General features: G+C 51.9%; 1 protein-coding gene across 4 annotated transcripts in view; it reads left to right on the top strand.

Moving 5' to 3' along the window:
- Positions 1-23,391, top strand: part of LOC135053777 (interleukin-11 receptor subunit alpha-like) — a 239,034-nt gene that overhangs the window by 115,276 nt on the left and 100,367 nt on the right. For all 4 annotated transcript variants that reach the window (XM_063957505.1, XM_063957503.1, XM_063957504.1 and 1 more), the window contains exons 4-5: positions 1,673-1,839; positions 11,930-12,044. In XM_063957505.1, the coding sequence (XP_063813575.1) occupies positions 1,673-1,839; positions 11,930-12,044 (282 nt within the window). The remainder of the gene's footprint in view (positions 1-1,672; positions 1,840-11,929; positions 12,045-23,391) is intronic.

The raw sequence follows: 23,391 nt of genomic DNA on the forward strand, positions 1-23,391 counted from the left end.
TGAGTGCAGTGCGTCTTTGCCTGTATGTGAGTGCAGTGCGGCTTTGCCTGTATGTGAGCGCAGTGCGGCTTTACCTGTATATGAGTGCAGTGCGTCTTTGCCTGTATGTGAGTGCAGTGCGTCTTTGCCTGTATGTGAGCGCAGTGCGTCTTTGCCTGTATGTGAGCGTGGTGCGGCTTTGCCTGTATGTGAGCGCGGTGCGGCTTTGCCTGTATGTGAGAGCGGTGCGGCTTTGCCTGTATGTGAGAGTGGTGCGTCTTTGCCTGTATGTGAGTGCAGTGCGGCTTTGCCTGTATGTGAGCGCGGTGCAGCTTTGCCTGTATGTGAGAGTGGTGCGGCTTTGCCTGTATGTAAGCACAGTGCGGCTTTGCCTGTATGTGAGAGCGGTGCGGCTTTGCCTGTATGTGAGAGTGGTGCGTCTTTGCCTGTATGTGAGTGCAGTGCGGCTTTGCCTGTATGTGAGAGCGGTGCGTCTTTGCCTGTATATGAGCGCAGTGCGGCTTTGCCTGTATGTGAGCGCAGTGCGGCTTTGCCTGTACGTGAGCGTGGTGCAACTTTGCCTGTATGTGAGAGCGGTGCGGCTTTGCCTGTATGTGAGCGCAGTGCGGCTTTGCCTGTATGTGAGCGCAGTGCGGCTTTGCCTGTATGTGAGCACAGTGCGGCTTTGCCTGTATGTGAGAGTGGTGCGGCTTTGCCTGTATGTGAGCGCAGTGCGGCTTTGCCTGTACGTGAGCGCAGTGCGGCTTTGCCTGTATGTGAGAGCGGTGCGGCTTTGCCTGTATGTGAGCGCAGTGCGGCTTTGCCTGTATGTAAGCACAGTGCGGCTTTGCCTGTATGTGAGCGTGGTGCAGCTTTGCCTGTATGTGAGCGCGGTGCGGCTTTGCCTGTATGTGAGCGCAGTGCGGCTTTGCCTGTATGTGAGAGTGGTGCGGCTTTGCCTGTATGTGAGCGCAGTGCGGCTTTGCCTGTATGTGAGCGCAGTGCGCCTTTGCCTGTATGTGAGCGCAGTGCGGCTTTGCCTGTATGTGAGCGCAGTGCGGCTTTGCCTGTATGTGAGCGCAGTGCGGCTTTGCCTGTATGTGAGCGTGGTGCAGCTTTGCCTGTATGTGAGCGCGGTGCGGCTTTGCCTGTATGTGAGCGCAGTGCGGCTTTGCCTGTATGTGAGCGTGGTGCAGCTTTGCCTGTATGTGAGCGCAGTGCGGCTTTGCCTGTATGTGAGCGCAGTGCGGCTTTGCCTGTATGTGAGCGCAGTGCGGCTTTGCCTGTATGTGAGCGCAGTGCGGCTTTGCCTGTATGTGAGCGCAGTGCGGCTTTGCCTGTATGTGAGCGCAGTGCGGCTTTGCCTGTATGTGAGCGCAGTGCGGCTTTGCCTGTATGTGAGAGTGGTGCGGCTTTGCCTGTATGTGAGCGCAGTGCGGCTTTGCCTGTATGTGAGCGCAGTGCGGCTTTGCCTGTATGTGAGCGCGGTGCAGTGTTTACCTGCGCTCAGTCAGTGACATATTGGCGGTGATTTTCTGCTGCTGTATATATATGTCATAATAAACAGAAGGTGTTTCCCAGTGATGGAATATTGTTGTCAGTGACCCGTATGAGCTCAGGTGGGCACCAGGCACCGTCATATGCAGCAGAACGTTAGCACAGACTTATAATGTGACTCTTCTTTGTATTGCAGTTCGGTGACGGAGTGGAGATACAATGGTTCCCCACATGTCCCCTGGGGCCTCCTCACTAATCCAGGAGACCTGCACCTTCCAAATGTCGCCCATTCAGTGATGGGGAACTATACCTGCCACAGCCAGTCGGGGGAGCTCCTGCGCTCCGTGCTGCTAAAGCTGGGATGTGAGTAGAAATGATCTTTCCTGGAATGAATAGAAATATGTCCGGTGTCAGGGCTGTTTGAGGGCCAGGCAGGGGTGTGACACATGTAATAAAAGCAATGGGTACAGAGACACCACAGACGGTGTGTATCCATGTACCCGCACTGAGTGCCGCCCACCACCTGTATGTGTGGTTCAGTAATCCCGGTATGGGGCTACCCAATGGGAAGGCACCTGCAGGATTTCATTGCATTGGATTGCAGAGTGCAACCTAACAGGTTGGAGATATAGATTTATATGTATACATACCTGTACACACAGACACATTGCTTCTATTCTGCAGATAATGCTGGTGCGGGGTGTGTGACTGTATGAGAGAGGATGGCTGAAGGCATGCAGACACTAATGATGTGTGTCATCTATGAAAACAGGGATAGACGACACCACCTGGGGGACTGAACGTGGGATAAATGATGGCGCTCACAGCAGCATGGCCAGTATTAGCAGAATGGTTACTGGTGATATGTCCAAGGGCGACAGTCATACGTGTATAGTGGCTAGGAGACAGACAGCTGAGTCTGAGCGCAAGGGTTGTAAGTGGCTACTGGATGTTCCAGCGGAATGGAGAGTGGGAAGACTATTCTCCCCCCTCTGTGTCTCGCTATTCTCCCCCCTCTGTGTCTCGCTATTCTCCCCCCTCTGTGTCTCGCTATTCTCCCCTCTCTGTGTCTCGCTATTCTTCCCCCTCTGTATCTCGCTATTCACCCTTCTGTGTCTCACTATTCTCCCCCCTCTGTGTCTCACTATTCTCCCCTCTCTGTGTCTCGCTATTCTCCCCCCTCTGTGTCTCGCTATTCTCCCCCCTCTGTGTCTCGCTATTCTCCCCTCTCTGTGTCTCGCTATTCTTCCCCCTCTATGTCTCGCGATTCTCCCCCCTCTGTGTCTCGTAATTCTCCCCTCTCTGTGTCTCACTATTCTTCCTCTTCTGTGTCTCACTTTTCTCCCCCCTGTGTCTTGCTATTCTCCCCCCTCTGTGTGTTGCTATTCTCCCCCCTTTATGTCTCGCTATTCTCTCCCCTCTGTGTCTCGCTGTTCTCTCCCCTCTGTGTCTCGCTATTCTCCCCTCTCTGTGTCTGCTATTCTTCCCCCTCTGTGTCTCGCTATTCACCCTTCTGTGTCTCGCTATTCTCCCGCCTCTGTGTCTCGTTATTCTCCCCCCTCTGTGTCTCGCTATTCTCCCCTCTCTGTGTCTCGCTATTCTTCCCTCTGTGTCTCGCTATTCACCCTCTATGTGTCTCACTATTCTCCCCCCTCTGTGTCTCACTATTCTCCCCCCTCTGTGTCTCGTTATTTTCCCCCCTCTGTGTCTCGTTATTCTCCCCTCTCTGTGTCTTACTATTCTCCCCCCTCTGTGTCTCGCTTTTCTCCCCCCTGTGTCTTGCTATTCTCCCCCCTCTGTGTCTCGCTATTCTCCCCCCTCTGTGTCTCGCTGTTCTCCCCCCTCTGTGTCTCGCTATTCTCCCCTCTCTGTGTCTCGCTATTCTCCCCTCTCTGTGTCTCGCTATTCTCCCCTCTCTGTGTCTCGCTATTCTCCCCCCTCTGTGTCTCGCTATTCACCTTTCTGTGTCTCACTATTCTCCCCTCTGTGTCTCACTATTCTCCCCCCTCTGTGTCTCGCGATTCTCCCCCCTCTGTGTCTCGCTATTCACCCCTCTGTGTCTCGCTATTCTCCCCTCTCTGTGTCTCGCTATTCTTCCCCCTCTGTCTCGCTATTCTCCCCTCTCTGTGTCTCGCTATTCTCCCATCTCTGTGTCTCGCTATTCTCCCCCCTCTGTGTCTCGCTATTCTTCCCCCTCTGTGTCTCACTATTCTACCCCTCTGTGTCTCGCTATTCTCCCCCTCTGTGTCTCGCTATTCCCCCCCCCTCTGTGTCTCGCTATTCCTCCCCCCTGTGTCTCGCTATTCTCCCCCCTGTGTCTCGCAATTCTTCCCCCTCTGTGTCTTGCTATTCTCCACTCTCTGTCTCTCGCTATTCTTCCCCCTCTGTGTCTCGCTATTCTTCCCCCCTGTGTCTCGCTATTCTTCCCCTCTGTGTCTCGCTATTCTTCCCCTCTGTGTCTCGCTATTCTCCCCTCTCTGTGTCTCGTTATTCTCCCCTCTCTGTCTTACTATTCTCCCCCCTCTGTGTCTCGCTTTTCTCCCCCGTGTCTAGCTATTCTCCCCCTCTGTGTCTCGCTATTCTCCCCCCTCTGTGTCTCGCTGTTCTCCCACCTCTGTGTCTCGCTATTCTCCCCTCTCTGTGTCTCGCTATTCTCCCTTCTCTGTGTCTCGCTATTCTCCCCCCTCTGTGTCTCGCTATTCTCCCCCCTCTGTGTCTCACTATTCTTCCCCCTCTGTGTCTCGCTATTCTTCCCCCTCTGTGTCTCACTATTCTCCCCCCTCTGTGTCTCACTATTCTCCCCCCTCTATGTCTCGTTATTCTCCCCCCTCTGTGTCTCGCTATTCTCCCCTCTTTGTGTCTCGCTATTCTTCCCCCTCTGTGTCTCGCTATTCACCCTTCTGTGTCTCACTATTCTCCCCCCTGTGTCTTACTATTCTCCCCCCTCTGTGTCTCACTATTCTCCCCCCTCTGTGTCTCGCGATTCTCCCCCTCTGTGTCTCGCTATTCACCCCTCTGTGTCTCGCTATTCTCCCCTCTCTGTGTCTCGCTATTCTTCCCCCTCTGTGTCTCGCTATTCTCCCCGCTCTGTGTCTCGCTATTCTCCCCTCTCTTTGTCTCGCTATTCTCCCCCTCTGTGTCTCGCTATTCTCCCCCTCTGTGTCTCGCTATTCTCCCCCCTCTGTGTCTAGCTATTCTTCCCCCTCTGTGTCTCGCTATTCTACCCCTCTGTGTCTCGCTATTCTCCCCCCTCTGTGTCTCGCTATTCCCCCCCTCTGTGTCTCGCTATTCTCCCCTTCTCTGTGTCTCGCTATTCTTCCCCCTCTGTGTCTCGTTATTCTCCCCTCTCTGTGTCTCGCTATTCTCCCCCCTGTGTCTCGCTATTCTTCCCCCTCTGTGTCTCGTTATTCTCCACTCTCTCTCTCGCTAGTCTTCCCTCTCTGTGTCTCGCTATTCTTCCCCCTCTGTGTCTCGCTATTCTCCCCTCTCTGTGTCTCGCTATTCTCCCCCTCTGTGTCTTGCTATTCTCCCCCTCTCTGTGTCTTGCTATTCTCCCCCCTCTGTGTCTCGCTATTCTTCCCCCTCTATGTCTTATAATTCGCAGCTATTCTCCCCTGTCTGTGTCTTACTATTCTCCCCCCCTCTGTGTCTCGCTATTCTCCCCTCTCTGTGTCTCGCTATTCTCCCCTCTCTGTGTCTCGCTATTCTCCCCTCGCTATTCTCCCCTCTCTGTGTCTCGCTATTCTCCCCTCTCTGTGTCTCGCTATTCTCCCCTCTCTGTGTCTCGCTATTCTCCCCCCTCTGTGTCTCGCTATTCTCCCCTTTATGTGTCTCGCTATTCTCCCCCCCTCTGTGTCTAGCTATTCTCCCCCTCTGTGTGTCGCTATTCTCCCCTTTATGTGTATCGCTATTCTCCCCCCTCTGTGTCTCACTATCCTCCCCCCTCTGTGTCTCGCTATTCTCCCCTCTCTGTGTCTCGCTATTCTCCCCTCTCTGTGTCTCGCTATTCTCCCCTCTCTGTGTCTCGCTATTCTCCCCCCTCTGTGTCTCGCTATTCTTCCCCCTCTGTGTCTCGCTATTCTTCCCCCTCTGTGTCTCACTATTCTCCCCCCTCTGTGTCTCACTGTTCTCCCCCCTCTATGTCTCGTTATTCTCCTCCCTCTGTGTCTCGCTATTCTCTCCTCTTTGTGTCTCGCTATTCTTCCCCCTCTGTGTCTCGCTATTCACCCTTCTGTGTCTCACTCTTCTCCCCCCTGTGTCTTACTATTCTCCCCCCTCTGTGTCTCACTATTCTCCCCCCTCTGTGTCTCGCGATTCTCCCCCTCTGTGTCTCGCTATTCACCCCTCTGTGTCTCGCTATTCTCCCCTCTCCGTGTCTCGCTATTCTTCCCCCTCTGTGTCTCGCTATTCTCCCCGCTCTGTGTCTCGCTATTCTACCCTCTCTTTGTCTCGCTATTCTCCCCCTCTGTGTCTCGCTATTCTCCCCCTCTGTGTCTCGCTATTCTCCCCCCTCTGTGTCTCGCTATTCTTCCCCCTCTGTGTCTCGCTATTCTACCCCTCTGTGTCTCGCTATTCTCCCCCCTCTGTGTCTCGCTATTCACCCCTCTGTGTCTCGCTATTCTCCCCTCTCTGTGTCTCGCTATTCTTCCCTCTCTGTGTCTCGCTATTCTCCCCTCTCTGTGTCTCGCTATTCTCCCCTCTCTGTGTCTCGCTATTCTCCCCTTTATGTGTCTCGCTATTCTCCCCCCCTCTGTGTCTAGCTATTCTCCCCCCTCTGTGTGTCGCTATTCTCCCCTTTATGTGTATCGCTATTCTCCCCCCTCTGTGTCTCACTATCCTCCCCCCTCTGTGTCTCGCTATTCTCCCCTCTCTGTGTCTCGCTATTCTCCCCTCTCTGTGTCTCGCTATTCTCCCCTCTCTGTGTCTCGCTATTCTCCCCCTCTGTGTCTCGCTATTCTCCCCCCTCTGTGTCCCGCTATTCTCCCCCCTCTGTGTCTCACTATTCTCCCCCCTCTGTGTCTCACTATTCTCCCCTCTTTGTGTCTCGCTATTCTCCCCTCTGTGTCTCGCTATTCTCCCCTCTCTGTGTCTCGCTATTCTCCCCTTTATGTGTTTCGCTATTCTCCCCCCTCTGTCTCGCTATTCTCCCCCCTCTGTGTCTCGCTATTCTCCCCTTTATGTGTCTCGCTATTCTCCCCCCCTCTGTGTCTCACTATTCTCCCCCCCTCTGTGTCTCGCTATTCTCCCCTCTCTGTGTCTCGCTATTCTCCCCTCTCTGTGTCTCGTTATTCTCCCCCCTCTGTGTCTCGCTATTCTCCCCTCTCTGTGTCTCGCTATTCTCCCCTCTCTGTGTCTCGCTATTGTTCCCTCTCTGTGTCTCGCTATTCTCCCCCTTATGTGTCTCGCTATTCTCCCCCCTCTGTGTCTCGCTATTCTCCCCCCTCTGTGTCTCACTATTCTCCCCCCTCTGTGTCTCGCTATTCTCCCCTCTCTGTGTCTCGCTATTCTCCCCCCTCTGTGTCGCACTATTCTCCCCCCTCTGTGTCTCGTTATTGCCCCCCCCCTGTGTCTCGTTATTGTCCCCCTCTGTGTCTCGCTATTCTCCCCTCTCTGTGTCTCGCTATTCTCCCCTCTCTGTGTCTCGCTATTCTCCCCCCTCTGTGTCTCGCTATTCCCCCCCATCTGTGTCTCGCTATTCCCCCCCATCTGTGTCTCGCTATTCCCCCCCCCCCTCTGTGTCTCGCTATCCCCCCCCCCCTCTGTGTCTCGCTATTCTCCCCCCTGTGTCTCGCTATTCTTCCCCCTCTGTGTCTCGCTATTCTCCACTCTCTGTCTTTCGCTATTCTTCCCCTTCTGTGTCTCGCTATTCTTCCCCTCTGTGTCTCGCTATTCTCCCCTCTCTGTGTCTCGTTATTCTCCCCTCTCTGTGTCTTACTATTCTCCCCCTCTGTGTCTCGCTTTTCTCCCCCCTGTGTCTTGCTATTCTCCCCCCTCTGTGTCTCGCTATTCTCCCCCCTCTGTGTCTCGTTGTTCTCCCCCCTCTGTGTCTCGCTATTCTCTTCTCTCTGTGTCTCGCTTTTCTCCCCTCTCTGTGTCTCGCTATTCTCCCCTCTCTGTGACTCGCTATTCTCCCCCCTCTGTGTCTCGCTATTCTTCCCCCTCTGTGTCTCGCTATTCTTCCCCCTCTGTGTCTCACTATTCTCCCCCCTCTGTGTCTCGTTATTCTTCCCCCTCTGTGTCTCGTTATTCTCCCCCCTCTGTGTCTCGCTATTCTCCCCTCTCTGTGTCTCGCTATTCTCCCCTCTCTGTGTCTCGCTATTCTCCCCTCTCTGTGTCTCGCTTTTCTCTCCTTCTCTGTGTCTCGCTATTCTCCCCTTCTCTGTGTCTCGCTATTCTCCCCTCTCTGTCTCTCGCTATTCTCCCCTTCTCTGTGTCTCGCTATTCTCCCCTCTCTGTGTCTCGCTATTCTCCCCTCTCTGTGTCTCGCTATTCTCCCCTCTCTGTGTCTCGCTATTCTCCCCTCTATGTGTCTCGCTATTCTCCCCCCTATGTGTCTCGCTATTCTCCCCCCTATGTGTCTCGCTATTCTCCCCTCTCTGTGTCTCGCTTTTCTCCCCTCTCTGTGTCTCGCTATTCTCCCCCCTATGTGTCTCGCTATTCTCCCCTCTCTGTGTCTCGCTATTCTCCCCCCTCTGTGTCTCGCTTTTCTCCCCTCTCTGTGTCTCGCTATTCTCCCCCCTATGTGTCTCGCTATTCTCCCCTCTCTGTGTCTCGCTATTCTCCCCCCTCTGTGTCTCGCTATTCTCCCCTCTCTGTGTCTCGCTTTTCTCTCCTTGTCTGTGTCTCGCTATTCTCCCCTTCTCTGTGTCTCGCTATTCTCCCCTCTCTGTCTCTCGCTATTCTCCCCTCTCTGTCTCTCGCTATTCTCCCCTTCTCTGTGTCTCGCTATTCTCCCCTCTCTGTGTCTCGCTATTCTCCCCTCTCTGCGTCTCGCTTTTCTCCCCCCTCTGTCTCTCGCTATTCTTCCCCATCTGCCTCTCATTATTCTCCCCTCTCTGTTTCTCTTATTTTGGACCTCACAGTATAATACCTCCTCATCTTTTTTTGCATTGTCCAGATGTATAACCCAGTGACCTCATTTTCATCTGCTATCTGGAAAGTGATCATATCTATCTATCTATCTATCTATCTATCTATCTATCTATCTATCTATCTATCTATCTATCTATCTATCTATCTATCTACTAAGTTAACATTGAATAGGGTCCTAATGAAAATACACTATAGTTGTACTATAATGAAACATTGGTTCCACCGGCCTCTCCTGTATGGAAGTTTTTCGCCCTAGTGCCGCTATCCGGTGCTGCTCTCCTATCTAGCTACAGGCAGATGCATTGGTTACAGTACCGTGGACTGGACATACAATCAGTGCTCCATCCGGTGCTGCTCTCCTGTCTAGCTTCAGGCAGATGCATTGGTTACAGTACCGTGGACTGGTCATACAATCAGTGCTCCATCCGGTGCTGCTCTCCTGTCTAGCTTCAGGCAGATGCATTGGTTACAGTACCGTGGACTGGTCATACAATCAGTGCTCCATCCGGTGCTGCTCTCCTATCTAGCTACAGGCAGATGCATTGGTTACAGTACCGTGGACTGGTCATACAATCAGTGCTCCATCCGGTGCTGCTCTCCTGTCTAGCTTCAGGCAGATGCATTGGTTACAGTACCGTGGACTGGTCATACAATCAGTGCTCCATCCGGTGCTGCTCTCCTGTCTAGCTTCAGGCAGATGCATTGGTTACAGTACCGTGGACTGGTCATACAATCAGTGCTCCATCCGGTGCTGCTCTCCTGTCTAGCTTCAGGCAGATGCATTGGTTACAGTACCGTGGACTGGTCATACAATCAGTGCTCCATCCGGTGCTGCTCTCCTGTCTAGCTTCAGGCAGATGCATTGGTTACAGTACCGTGGACTGGTCATACAATCAGTGCTCCATCCGGTGCTGCTCTCCTGTCTAGCTTCAGGCAGATGCATTGGTTACAGTACCGTGGACTGGTCATACAATCAGTGCTCCATCCGGTGCTGCTCTCCTGTCTAGCTTCAGGCAGATGCATTGGTTACAGTACCGTGGACTGGTCATACAATCAGTGCTCCATCCGGTGCTGCTCTCCTGTCTAGCTACAGGCAGATGCATTGGTTACAGTACCGTGGACTGGTCATACAATCAGTGCTCCATCCGGTGCTGCTCTCCTGTCTAGCTACAGGCAGATGCATTGGTTACAGTACCGTGGACTGGTCATACAATCAGTGCTCCATCCGGTGCTGCTCTCCTGTCTAGCTTCAGGCAGATGCATTGGTTACAGTACCGTGGACTGGTCATACAATCAGTGCTCCATCCGGTGCTGCTCTCCTGTCTAGCTACAGGCAGATGCATTGGTTACAGTACCGTGGACTGGTCATACAATCAGTGCTCCATCCGGTGCTGCTCTCCTGTCTAGCTTCAGGCAGATGCATTGGTTACAGTACCGTGGACTGGTCATACAATCAGTGCTCCATCCGGTGCTGCTCTCCTGTCTAGCTTCAGGCAGATGCATTGGTTACAGTACCGTGGACAGGTCATACAATCAGTGCTCCATCCGGTGCTGCTCTCCTGTCTAGCTTCAGGCAGATGCATTGGTTACAGTACCGTGGACTGGTTATACAATCAGTGCCAAACACCTGTGAGTATTTGCAGAAATAAAGAGAGAGAGATCTTTTGGTCCTTAGGAATAACTGGGAATGTTTATATAACTGTGACAGAACGTTAACACTGGTGTGTGTCAGAGAGGATGAGCCCACCAGACGCGGCGGTGTGTGAGTCAGCGCAGTTATTGTACGCAGCTGCGAGTGCGCCCAGGCTGCCGGGACCTTGGAGTGTTGATACGTGATCTTCCCAGACATAAACACTCTGTGCCCTTGGAATGTGATGTGTGTCGCGCTCTGTGCTTCTCAGCATCGCTTATTGTCTGATGAGGGAACAGAGAGCTGTCCTTGCCCGCAGGAATCTTCTCGTCACATCCCGTTACGTAACATCCAGCAGGGCCGTATTACAGGAGGCGTCAGGTTCGGACGGATAACCTTGTCAGGCTCTGTGAAGGTCGCCGCAGAGCTGCGCTTCTCCTTTATGACGCTTCTGAATATATGTATTTAGAATATCGGCTGTGGATGCTGACGTACGCCGCCGACCTTGTGTGTAGATTTATGCAGAGACACGTCGCAGGGGGGCGGCTCGCTGGGTGTGATAGTTAATCATCCGCTTACCATACTCTTCCTTTTCTGCATTTATATATTTATCTTTCTTTATCATGGAGCGCGGTTTGTGCTGGTCAGTACTGCACCCTGTCTTATTAATGGACCACAATATGTACATTGTCCGTAGCAAACAAAATTTAAGTTGGTCTCTCTGTAAATAACATATTTCTGTAAATAACATATTTTTTATTTACGCAATTTCAGTTCCTTCACTTTTCAATTGTTTAATGGTCTCTGACTGTGATTATAATACACAGCGCAGTACATTCGCGGACAGTAGTATAGTGTAGCAGCTGCGACCAGCGACTCCTCACCCCCGAGTTCTGGGCTTTAGGTGTAACGAATGGATATACGTGCAGTACACAGCTCAATGGAAGAGTCCCCCAGTGACACATGTGAGAGTAATGGTAGCGTTCCCGCGCTCACTGTAAGCGGTCGCAGTCTCGCCTCTCTGCGCTGGGAATGTCTGCGATCATAAACACATGCTGCTCTAATTATCTACTCTGTAAACTGTGATGTGTAAACAGCTAAAGGAATACATTATTCCTGGTGTCAGCTGGTGACAATTTACACTTCTGTCAGTCACTTGGTGTGTGGGGTGCGGACTTGCCTGGAAAATTTGGCAGTATGCAACGAGCAACTACAAAGTCACGGTAAAAGTAGACAGAGCTGTTGTGACGCCCAAGAAATTTAACAGTCAGCACTTTTTACATAATTTTCTTGGTCTATTTCCAATTTACCAACATGAGGCAGTAATTAAACCATACAGTACAATTGTGAATAAGCCTCCGAATCCTGCCCTGTAACAATATAGAGTATTTTATAACCTACCTCACCGCAAACTCCTGTCCTGTGGTATCTGTCATATAAGCCTGGTATATAATGATTGTGGACAGGAAGTCGGGTATGCATAGGGAAGAAAGGCCATGATTACACCCTCGGACGGCAGTCTGCTGGCAACAACTGTAACTTTAGTTGAAGCCACACCAGGTGCATTGTGATATTTGCTCTTTTTGCTTGTAATTAATATCTGTTTTTTATTAAGAAAAAAATCTGTTTTTAGGGTTTAGCTATCTGTTTGTGTGTGTGTGCGCGCGCAATTCTGCCATTAAAATAAATATTTTTTTCCGCACATTTGACTCCTGTTCTGCTTTTTTTCAGATCCACCCGGTATTCCGTCTGTCACCTGCAGAGCTTCCGATTATCACAACTTTTCCTGCTATTGGAAGCCGTCTGTGGACACTATGCTGCCTACAAGATACATCACATCCTATCGGTGAGATAATGCACTGTATACACAGTGATCTGTACTTAATATAACATTTATTCCTTGTTCTTCCAACGTTGTCCTGAAAATATATTTCCAGAGCTACCGGCAGAATGGCCTTAGTTACAGATATTAGTGTTTGTGCATACCCACTTTCTGGCTTTCATCTGTGCTTTTCAGTCACATATTTATATCATCAGGCCGGGCAGCATGTATCTGGTACACGATGTGAGGCCCAGCCCAGCTCTCTGAATCGGATGCAGTTGTATCCGGACAGCAGTTTTGTGTCATATCCAAACATGACAAATATAAACTTGCAGATGCTATAAAGGCACTTGTAAAAGACAGGTGATTGAAAGAACATGCAGTGTGTTTGGCAAAGGTCGCAGTAGGGCAAAATTAGAGCCTTGATTGCCACAAATGTGTTGAAATGGAAATTAGACTTGAATATATCTTCATTTGTTGGAAATGTTGGGGCCTGGGTGTAGATCTGACACAGAATTGTGTAAAGGTTACAGTTGTAGAGCTGATATGTGTTGTATCTAAGGGTCACCAGTCTAAACAACTCTGGGTCATACACAGCTGAGAACATTCTATAGAAGTGAGAAAGCTCTAGTATTAAAGTTGTTGGAGGGATATGCAGATGAGTTAGCGACAGTTGTCTGAAAACCCCTTTATACTGAGTTTCTTTCAGTGATGCAATCCTCCAGTCTAAAGCTGTATTGAAAAAGCTCCTAACAGGACATTTGACATCACTGCCGCAACCTTGTGTATAACCAGCAAATCTGTGTGCTCAGAGGCGTAAGTTTGTCCCAGTTACCCGGAGGCAAGAAAAACATTGGTGACCCACATATATATATATATATATATATATATATATATATAATATATTTGCTCCTGCATGGCAAGCCTGCAGCTTCTAACTATATATAGGGGTCCAGCCACACACTACATAGATCTGCTCAGTCACTCACAATACTGATTATTTCTCAACAATTAATTTGCAAGTGTCGTATCCAGGATTAGAACCCACAACCTATTACACTGGAAGCATGCACCTTACTGATGGAGATATCTGCTCTTGCATAGTATGAGAATTCTAACTACAGTATATGAAGTTACGTGTAATTGTCAGAGAAATAACTTCATATAGTTAGAATTCTCATGCTTCCTTTATAGGAGCAAATAGCTTCATCAGTAAGGTGTCTGCTTCCAGTATATCTATAATAAAGAGGGTGTGATTTGTAAGGTGTAGTGACTAGTGAGGAAGGCGGCTAAGGAAGAGATACCGTCTGCTGTCATTTAACTTCATTGATTAATGTCGCTGAACACACAGAACCGGAGGAGAAGTGCCCCCCTTCAAAACAGGAGCCCGGCGGCAGCTGCCTCTGTGTGTGCTGCTATGCAAGTGTCCCAGCGGTCAGTCACTCTGTGCCTACTCTGTTAGAGGACTACTAATAGCATAATAACCTGCAGCAGAGGGGACAGAGGGAGCGTGCAGGTGCACTGGTTTCATCATTTACCTCTGTAATACACAGTATCATGTATAACGGCACATCTTCCAAATTGGGGTGTACCAGCTGTGTATGATAGTTCCCGTCCGCAGGACACTGCCAGACAATGACAGTCATCAGCCACAGGACACCTGCAGACTATGATATTTCTATGCCGCAGGACACTGCCAGACAATGACAGTCCTCAGCCACAGAACACCTGCAGACTATGATATTTCTATGCCGCAGGACACTGCCAGGCTATGATAGTTCTCAGCCGCAGGACACTTGCAGACTATGATATTTCTATGCCGCAGGACACTGCCAGGCTATGATAGTTCTATGCCGCAGGACACTGCCAGGCTATGATAGTTCTATGCCGCAGGGCACAGCCAGGCTATGATAGTTCTCAGCCGCAGGACACTGCCAGGCTATGATAGTTCTATGCCGCAGGGCACTGCCAGGCTATGATAGTTCTCAGCCACAGGACACTGCCAGGCTATGATAGTTCTCAGCCACAGGACACTGCCAGGCTATGATAGTTCTATGCCGCAGGGTACAGCCAGGCTATGATAGTTCTCAGCCGCAGGACACTGCCAGGCTATGATAGTTCTCAGCCGCAGGACACTGCCAGGCTATGATAGTTCTCAGCTGCAGGATACTGCCAGGCTGTGATAGTTCTCAGCTGCAGGATACTGCCAGGCTATGGTAGTTCTATGCCGCAGGGCACAGCCAGGCTATGATAGTTCTATGCCGCAGGACACTGCCAGGCTATGATAGTTCTATGCCGCAGGACACTGCCAGGCTATGATAGTTCTCAGCCGCAGGGTACAGCCAGGCTATGATAGTTCTATGCCGCAGGGTACAGCCAGGCTATGATAGTTCTCAGCTGCAGGATACTGCCAGGCTGTGATAGTTCTCAGCTGCAGGATACTGCCAGGCTATGATAGTTCTATGCCGCAGGACACTGCCAGGCTGTGATAGTTCTCAGCCGCAGGACACTGCCAGGCTATGATAGTTCTCAGCCGCAGGACACTGCCAGGCTATGATAGTTCTATGCCGCAGGACACTGCCAGGCTATGATAGTTCTCAGCTGCAGGACACTGCCAGGCTATGATAGTTCTCAGCCGCAGGACACTGCCAGGCTATGATAGTTCTCAGCCGCAGGACACTGCCAGGCTATGATAGTTCTATGCCGCAGGACACTGCCAGGCTATGATAGTTCTATACCGCAGGACACTGCCAGGCTGTGATAGTTCTCAGCTGCAGGATACTGCCAGGCTATGATAGTTCTATGCCGCAGGGCACAGCCAGGCTATGATAGTTCTCAGCCGCAGGACACTGCCAGGCTATGATAGTTCTATGCCGCAGGGCACAGCCAGGCTATGATAGTTCTCAGCCGCAGGACACTGCCAGGCTATGATAGTTCTCAGCCGCAGGACACTGCCAGGCTATGATAGTTCTCAGCTGCAGGACACTGCCAGGCTATGATAGTTCTATGCCGCAGGACACTGCCAGGCTATGATAGTTCTCAGCTGCAGGACACTGCCAGGCTATGATAGTTCTATGCCGCAGGACACTGCCAGGCTATGATAGTTCTCAGCCGCAGGACACTGCCAGGCTATGATAGTTATATGCCGCAGGACACTGCCAGGCTATGATAGTTCTATACCGCAGGACACTGCCAGGCTATGATAGTTATCAGCTGCAGGACACTGCCAGGCTATGATAGTTCTATGCCGCAGGACACTGCCAGGCTATGATAGTTCTCAGCCGCAGGACACTGCCAGGCTATGATAGTTCTCAGCCGCAGGATACTGCCAGGCTATGATAGTTCTCAGCTGCAGGACACTGCCAGGCTATGATAGTTCTATGCCGCAGGACACTGCCAGGCTATGATAGTTCTCAGCTGCAGGACACTGCCAGGCTGTAATAGTTCTATGCTGCAGGACACTGCCAGGCTATGATAGTTCTCAGCCACAGGACACTGCCAGGCTTTGATAGTTCTCAGCTGTAGGACACTGCCAGGCTATGATCGTTCTATGCCGCAGGGTACAGCCAGGCTATGATAGTTGTCAGCCGCAGGACACTGCCAGGCTATGATAGTTCTCAGCCGCAGGACACTGCCAGGCTATGATAGTTCTATGCCGCAGGACACTGCCAGGCTATGATAGTTCTATGCTGCAGGACACTGCCAGGCAATGATAGTTCTCAGCCGTAGGACACTGCCAGGCTATGATAGTTCTATGCCGCAGGGCACAGCCAGGCTATGATAGTTCTCAGCCGCAGGACACTGCCAGGCTATGATAGTTCTCAGCCGCAGGACACTGCCAGGCTATGATAGTTCTCAGCTGCAGGACACTGCCAGGCTATGGTAGTTCTATGCCGCAGGACACTGCCAGGCTATGATAGTTCTCAGCTGCAGGACACTGCCAGGCTATGATAGTTCTATGCCGCAGGACACTGCCAGGCTATGATAGTTCTCAGCCGCAGGACACTGCCAGGCTATGATAGTTCTATGCCGCAGGACACTGCCAGGCTATGATAGTTCTATACCGCAGGACACTGCCAGGCTATGATAGTTATCAGCTGCAGGACACTGCCAGGCTATGATAGTTCTATGCCGCAGGACACTGCCAAGCTATGATAGTTCTCAGCCGCAGGACACTGCCAGGCTATGATAGTTCTCAGCCGCAGGATACTGCCAGGCTATGATAGTTCTCAGCTGCAGGACACTGCCAGGCTGTGATAGTTCTATGCCGCAGAACACTGCCAGGCTATGATAATTCTCAGCCGCTGGACACTTCCAGGTTATGATAGTTCTCAGCTGCAGGACACTGCCAGGCTATGATAGTTCTATGCCGCAGGACACTGCCAGGCTATGATAGTTCTCAGCTGCAGGACACTGCCAGGCTATGATAGTTCTCAGCCGCTGGACACTGCCAGGCTGTAATAGTTCTATGCTGCAGGACACTGCCAGGCTATGATAGTTCTCAGCCGCAGGACACTGCCAGGCTTTGATAGTTCTCAGCTGTAGGACACTGCCAGGCTATGATCGTTCTATGCCGCAGGGTACAGCCAGGCTATGATAGTTCTCAGCCGCAGGACACTGCCAGGCTATGATAGTTCTATGCCGCAGGACACTGCCAGGCTATGATAGTTCTCAGCCGCAGGACACTGCCAGGCTATGATAGTTCTATGCCGCAGGACACTGCCAGGCTATGATAGTTCTATGCTGCAGGACACTGCCAGGCTATGATAGTTTTCAGCTGCAGGACACTGCCAGGCTATGATAGTCCTATGCCGCAGGACACTGCCAGGCTATGATAGTTCTCAGCTGCAGGACACTGCCAGGCTATGATAGTTCTCAGCTGTAGGACACTGCCAGGCTATGATAGTTCTATGCCGCAGGACACTGCCAGGCTATGATAGTTCTCAGCTGCAGGACACTGCCAGGCTATGATAATTATGCCGCAGGACACTGCCAGGCTATGATAGTTCTGTGCCACAGGACACTTCAGGCTATGATAGTTCTCAGCCGCAGGACACTGCCAGGCTATGATAGTTCTCAGCCGCAGGACACTGCCAGGCTATGATAGTTCTCAGCCGCAGGACACTGCCAGGCTGTGATAGTTCTCAGCTGCAGGACACTGCCAGGCTGTGATAGTTCTCAGCCGCAGGGCACTGCCAGGCTATGATAGTTCTATGCCGTAGGACACTGCCAGGCTATGATAGTTCTCATCCGCAGGACACTGCCAGGCTATGATAGTTCTCAGCCGCAGGACACTGCCAGGCTGTGATAGTTCTCAGCTGCAGGACACTGCCAGGCTATGATAGTTCTCAGCCGCAGGGTACAGCCAGGCTATGATAGTTGTCAGCCGCAGGTCACTGCCAGGCTATGATAGTTCTATGCCGCAGGTCACTGCCAGGCTTTATTAGTTCTCAGCCCCAGGACACTGCCAGGCTTTGATAGTTGTCAGCCGCAGGACACTGCCAGGCTATGATAGTTCTATGCCGCAGGACACTGCCAGGCTATGATAGTTCTATGCCGCAGGACACTGCCAGGCTATGATAGTTCTATGCCGCAGGTCACTGCCAGGCTTTGTTAGTTCTCAGCCCCAGGACACTGCCAGGCTATGATAGTTCTATGCAGCAGGTCACTGCCAGGCTTTGTTAGTTCTCAGCCGCAGGACAGCAGGCTATGATAGTTCTATGCCGCAGGACACTGCCAGGCTATGATAGTTCTATGCCGCAGGACACTGCCGGGCTATGATAGTTCTATGCCGCAGGACACTGCCAGGCTATGATAGTTCTCAGCTTCAGGACACTGCCAGGCTATGATAGTTCTATGCCGCAGGACACTGCCAGGCTTTGTTAGTTCTCAGCCCCAGGACACTGCCAGTCTATGATAGTTCTATGCCGCAGGACACTGCCAGGCTATGATAGTTCTCAGCCGCAGGACACTGCCAGGCTATGATAGTTCTATGCCGCAGGACACTGCCAGGCTATGATAGTTCTATGCCGCAGGACACTGCCAGGCTATGATAGTTCTCAGCTGCAGGACACTGCCAGGCTATGATAGTTCTATGCCGCAGGACACTGCCAGGCTTTGTTAGTTCTCATCCCCAGGACACTGCCAGGCTATGATAGTTCTATGCCGCAGGACACTGCCAGGCTATGATAGTTCTCAGCTGCAGGACACTGCCAGGCTATGATAGTTCTATGCCGCAGGACACTGCCAGGCTTTGTTAGTTCTCAGCCCCAGGACACTGCCAGGCTATGATAGTTCTATGCCGCAGGACACTGCCAGGCTATGATAGTTCTATGCCGCAGGACACTGCCAGGCTATGATAGTTCTCAGCTGCAGGACACTGCCAGGCTTTGATAGTTCTCAGCTGCAGGACACTGCCAGGCTATGATAGTTCTATGCCGCAGGACACTGCCAGGCTATGATAGTTCTCAGCCGCAGGACACTGCCAGGCTATGATAGTTCTCAGCCGCAGGTCACTGCCAGGCTATGATAATTCTATGCCGCAGGACACTGCCAGGCTATGATAGTTCTCAGCCGCAGGACACTGCAAGGCTATGATAGTTCTATGCCGCAGGACACTTCAGGCTATGATAGTTCTATGCCGCAGGACACTGCCAGGCTATGATAGTTCTATGCCACAGGACACTGCCAGGCTATGATAGTTCTCAGCTGCAGGACACTGCCAGGCTATGATAGTCCTATGCCGCAGGACACTGCCAGGCTATGATAGTTCTCAGCTGCAGGACACTGCCAGGCTATGATAGTTCTCAGCCGCAGGACACTGCCAGGCTATGATAGTTCTCAGCCGCAGGACACTGCCAGGCTATGATAGTTCTATGCCGCAGGACACTGCCAGGCTATGACAGTTCTATACCGCAGGACACTGCCAGGCTGTGATAGTTCTCAGCTGCAGGATACTGCCAGGCTATGATAGTTCTATGCCGCAGGGCACAGCCAGGCTATGATAGTTCTCAGCCGCAGGACACTGCCAGGCTATGATAGTTCTATGCCGCAGGACACTGCCAGGCTATGATAGTTCTCAACCGCAGGACACTGCCAGGCTATGATAGTTCTCAGCCGCAGGACACTGCCAGGCTGAGATGGTTCTCAGCTGCAGGACACTGCCAGGCTATGATAGTTCTATGCCGCAGGACACTGCCAGGCTATGATAGTTCTATGCCGCAGGACACTGCCAGGCTATGATAGTTCTATGCCGCAGGTCACTGACAGGCTTTGTTAGTTCTCAGCCCCAGGACACTGCCAGGCTATGATAGTTCTATGCCGCAGGTCACTGCCAGGCTTTGTTAGTTCTCAGCCGCAGGACAGCAGGCTATGATAGTTCTATGCCGCAGGACACTGCCAGGCTATGATAGTTCTATGCCGCAGGACACTGCCAGGCTATGATAGTTCTATGCCGCAGGACACTGCCAGGCTATGATAGTTCTCAGCTGCAGGACACTGCCAGGCTATGATAGTTCTATGCCGCAGGACACTGCCAGGCTTTGTTAGTTCTCAGCCCCAGGACACTGCCAGGCTATGATAGTTCTATGCCGCAGGACACTGCCAGGCTATGATAGTTCTCAGCCGCAGGACACTGCCAGGCTATGATAGTTCTATGCCGCAGGACACTGCCAGGCTATGATAGTTCTATGCCGCAGGACACTGCCAGGCTATGATAGTTCTATGCCGCAGGACACTGCCAGGCTATGATAGTTCTCAGCTGCAGGACACTGCCAGGCTATGATAGTTCTATGCCGCAGGACACTGCCAGGCTTTGTTAGTTCTCAGCCCCAGGACACTGCCAGGCTATGATAGTTCTATGCCGCAGGACACTGCCAGGCTATGATAGTTCTCAGCCGCAGGACACTGCCAGGCTATGATAGTTCTATGCCGCAGGACACTGCCAGGCTATGATAGTTATATGCTGCAGGACACTGCCAGGCTATGATAGTTCTCAGCTGCAGGACACTGCCAGGCTATGATAGTTCTCAGCTGCAGGACACTGCCAGGCTATGATAGTTCTATGCCGCAGGACACTGCCAGGCTATGATAGTTCTCAGCCGCAGGACACTGCCAGGCTATGATAGTTCTCAGCCGCAGGTCACTGCCAGGCTATGATAATTCTATGCCGCAGGACACTGCCAGGCTTTGATAGTTCTCAGCCGCAGGACACTGCAAGGCTATGATAGTTCTATGCCGCAGGACACTTCAGGCTATGATAGTTCTATGCCGCAGGACACTGCCAGGCTATGATAGTTCTATGCCACAGGACACTGCCAGGCTATGATAGTTCTCAGCTGCAGGACACTGCCAGGCTATGATAGTCCTATGCCGCAGGACACTGCCAGGCTATGATAGTTCTCAGCTGCAGGACACTGCCAGGCTATGATAGTTCTCAGCCGCAGGACATTGCCAGGCTATGATAGTTCTCAACCGCAGGACACTGCCAGGCTATGATAGTTCTCAGCCGCAGGACACTGCCAGGCTGTGATGGTTCTCAGCTGCAGGACACTGCCAGGCTATGATAGTTCTATGCCGCAGGACACTGCCAGGCTATGATAGTTGTCAGCCGCAGGTCACTGCCAGGCTTTGTTAGTTCTCAGCCCCAGGACACTGCCAGGCTTTGATAATTGTCAGCCGCAGGACACTGCCAGGCTATGATAGTTCTATGCTGCAGGACACTGCCAGGCTATGATAGTTCTCAGCTGCAGGACACTGCCAGGCTATGATAGTTCTCAGCCGCTGGACACTGCCAGGCTGTAATAGTTCTATGCTGCAGGACACTGCCAGGCTATGATAGTTCTCAGCCGCAGGACACTGCCAGGCTTTGATAGTTCTCAGCTGTAGGACACTGCCAGGCTATGATCGTTCTATGCCGCAGGGTACAGCCAGGCTATGATAGTTCTCAGCCGCAGGACACTGCCAGGCTATGATAGTTCTATGCCGCAGGACACTGCCAGGCTATGATAGTTCTATGCTGCAGGACACTGCCAGGCTATGATAGTTTTCAGCTGCAGGACACTGCCAGGCTATGATAGTCCTATGCCGCAGGACACTGCCAGGCTATGATAGTTCTCAGCTGCAGGACACTGCCAGGCTATGATAGTTCTCAGCTGCAGGACACTGCCAGGCTATGATAGTTCTATGCCGCAGGACACTGCCAGGCTATGATAGTTCTCAGCTGCAGGACACTGCCAGGCTATGATAATTATGCCGCAGGACACTGCCAGGCTATGATAGTTCTATGCCACAGGACACTTCAGGCTATGATAGTTCTCAGCCGCAGGACACTGCCAGGCTATGATAGTTCTCAGCCGCAGGACACTGCCAGGCTATGATAGTTCTCAGCCGCAGGACACTGCCAGGCTGTGATAGTTCTCAGCTGCAGGACACTGCCAGGCTGTGATAGTTCTCAGCCGCAGGGCACTGCCAGGCTATGATAGTTCTATGCCGTAGGACACTGCCAGGCTATGATAGTTCTCAGCCGCAGGACACTGCCAGGCTATGATAGTTCTCAGCCGCAGGACACTGCCAGGCTGTGATAGTTCTCAGCTGCAGGACACTGCCAGGCTATGATAGTTCTCAGCCGCAGGGTACAGCCAGGCTATGATAGTTGTCAGCCGCAGGTCACTGCCAGGCTATGATAGTTCTATGCCGCAGGTCACTGCCAGGCTTTATTAGTTCTCAGCCCCAGGACACTGCCAGGCTTTGATAGTTGTCAGCCGCAGGACACTGCCAGGCTATGATAGTTCTATGCCGCAGGACACTGCCAGGCTATGATAGTTCTATGCCGCAGGACACTGCCAGGCTATGATAGTTCTATGCCGCAGGTCACTGCCAGGCTTTGTTAGTTCTCAGCCCCAGGACACTGCCAGGCTATGATAGTTCTATGCAGCAGGTCACTGCCAGGCTTTGTTAGTTCTCAGCCGCAGGACAGCAGGCTATGATAGTTCTATGCCGCAGGACACTGCCAGGCTATGATAGTTCTATGCCGCAGGACACTGCCGGGCTATGATAGTTCTATGCCGCAGGACACTGCCAGGCTATGATAGTTCTCAGCTTCAGGACACTGCCAGGCTATGATAGTTCTATGCCGCAGGACACTGCCAGGCTTTGTTAGTTCTCAGCCCCAGGACACTGCCAGTCTATGATAGTTCTATGCCGCAGGACACTGCCAGGCTATGATAGTTCTCAGCCGCAGGACACTGCCAGGCTATGATAGTTCTATGCCGCAGGACACTGCCAGGCTATGATAGTTCTATGCCGCAGGACACTGCCAGGCTATGATAGTTCTCAGCTGCAGGACACTGCCAGGCTATGATAGTTCTATGCCGCAGGACACTGCCAGGCTTTGTTAGTTCTCATCCCCAGGACACTGCCAGGCTATGATAGTTCTATGCCGCAGGACACTGCCAGGCTATGATAGTTCTCAGCTGCAGGACACTGCCAGGCTATGATAGTTCTATGCCGCAGGACACTGCCAGGCTTTGTTAGTTCTCAGCCCCAGGACACTGCCAGGCTATGATAGTTCTATGCCGCAGGACACTGCCAGGCTATGATAGTTCTATGCCGCAGGACACTGCCAGGCTATGATAGTTCTCAGCTGCAGGACACTGCCAGGCTTTGATAGTTCTCAGCTGCAGGACACTGCCAGGCTATGATAGTTCTATGCCGCAGGACACTGCCAGGCTATGATAGTTCTCAGCCGCAGGACACTGCCAGGCTATGATAGTTCTCAGCCGCAGGTCACTGCCAGGCTATGATAATTCTATGCCGCAGGACACTGCCAGGCTATGATAGTTCTCAGCCGCAGGACACTGCAAGGCTATGATAGTTCTATGCCGCAGGACACTTCAGGCTATGATAGTTCTATGCCGCAGGACACTGCCAGGCTATGATAGTTCTATGCCACAGGACACTGCCAGGCTATGATAGTTCTCAGCTGCAGGACACTGCCAGGCTATGATAGTCCTATGCCGCAGGACACTGCCAGGCTATGATAGTTCTCAGCCGCAGGACACTGCCAGGCTATGATAGTTCTCAGCCGCAGGACACTGCCAGGCTATGATAGTTCTATGCCGCAGGACACTGCCAGGCTATGATAGTTCTATACCGCAGGACACTGCCAGGCTGTGATAGTTCTCAGCTGCAGGATACTGCCAGGCTATGATAGTTCTATGCCGCAGGGCACAGCCAGGCTATGATAGTTCTCAGCCGCAGGACACTGCCAGGCTATGATAGTTCTATGCCGCAGGGCACAGCCAGGCTATGATAGTTCTATGCCGCAGGACACTTCAGGCTATGATAGTTCTATGCCGCAGGACACTGCCAG

This window comes from Pseudophryne corroboree, chromosome 1 (assembly GCF_028390025.1).
Source record: "Pseudophryne corroboree isolate aPseCor3 chromosome 1, aPseCor3.hap2, whole genome shotgun sequence".
NCBI classification, from domain to species: domain Eukaryota; kingdom Metazoa; phylum Chordata; class Amphibia; order Anura; family Myobatrachidae; genus Pseudophryne; species Pseudophryne corroboree.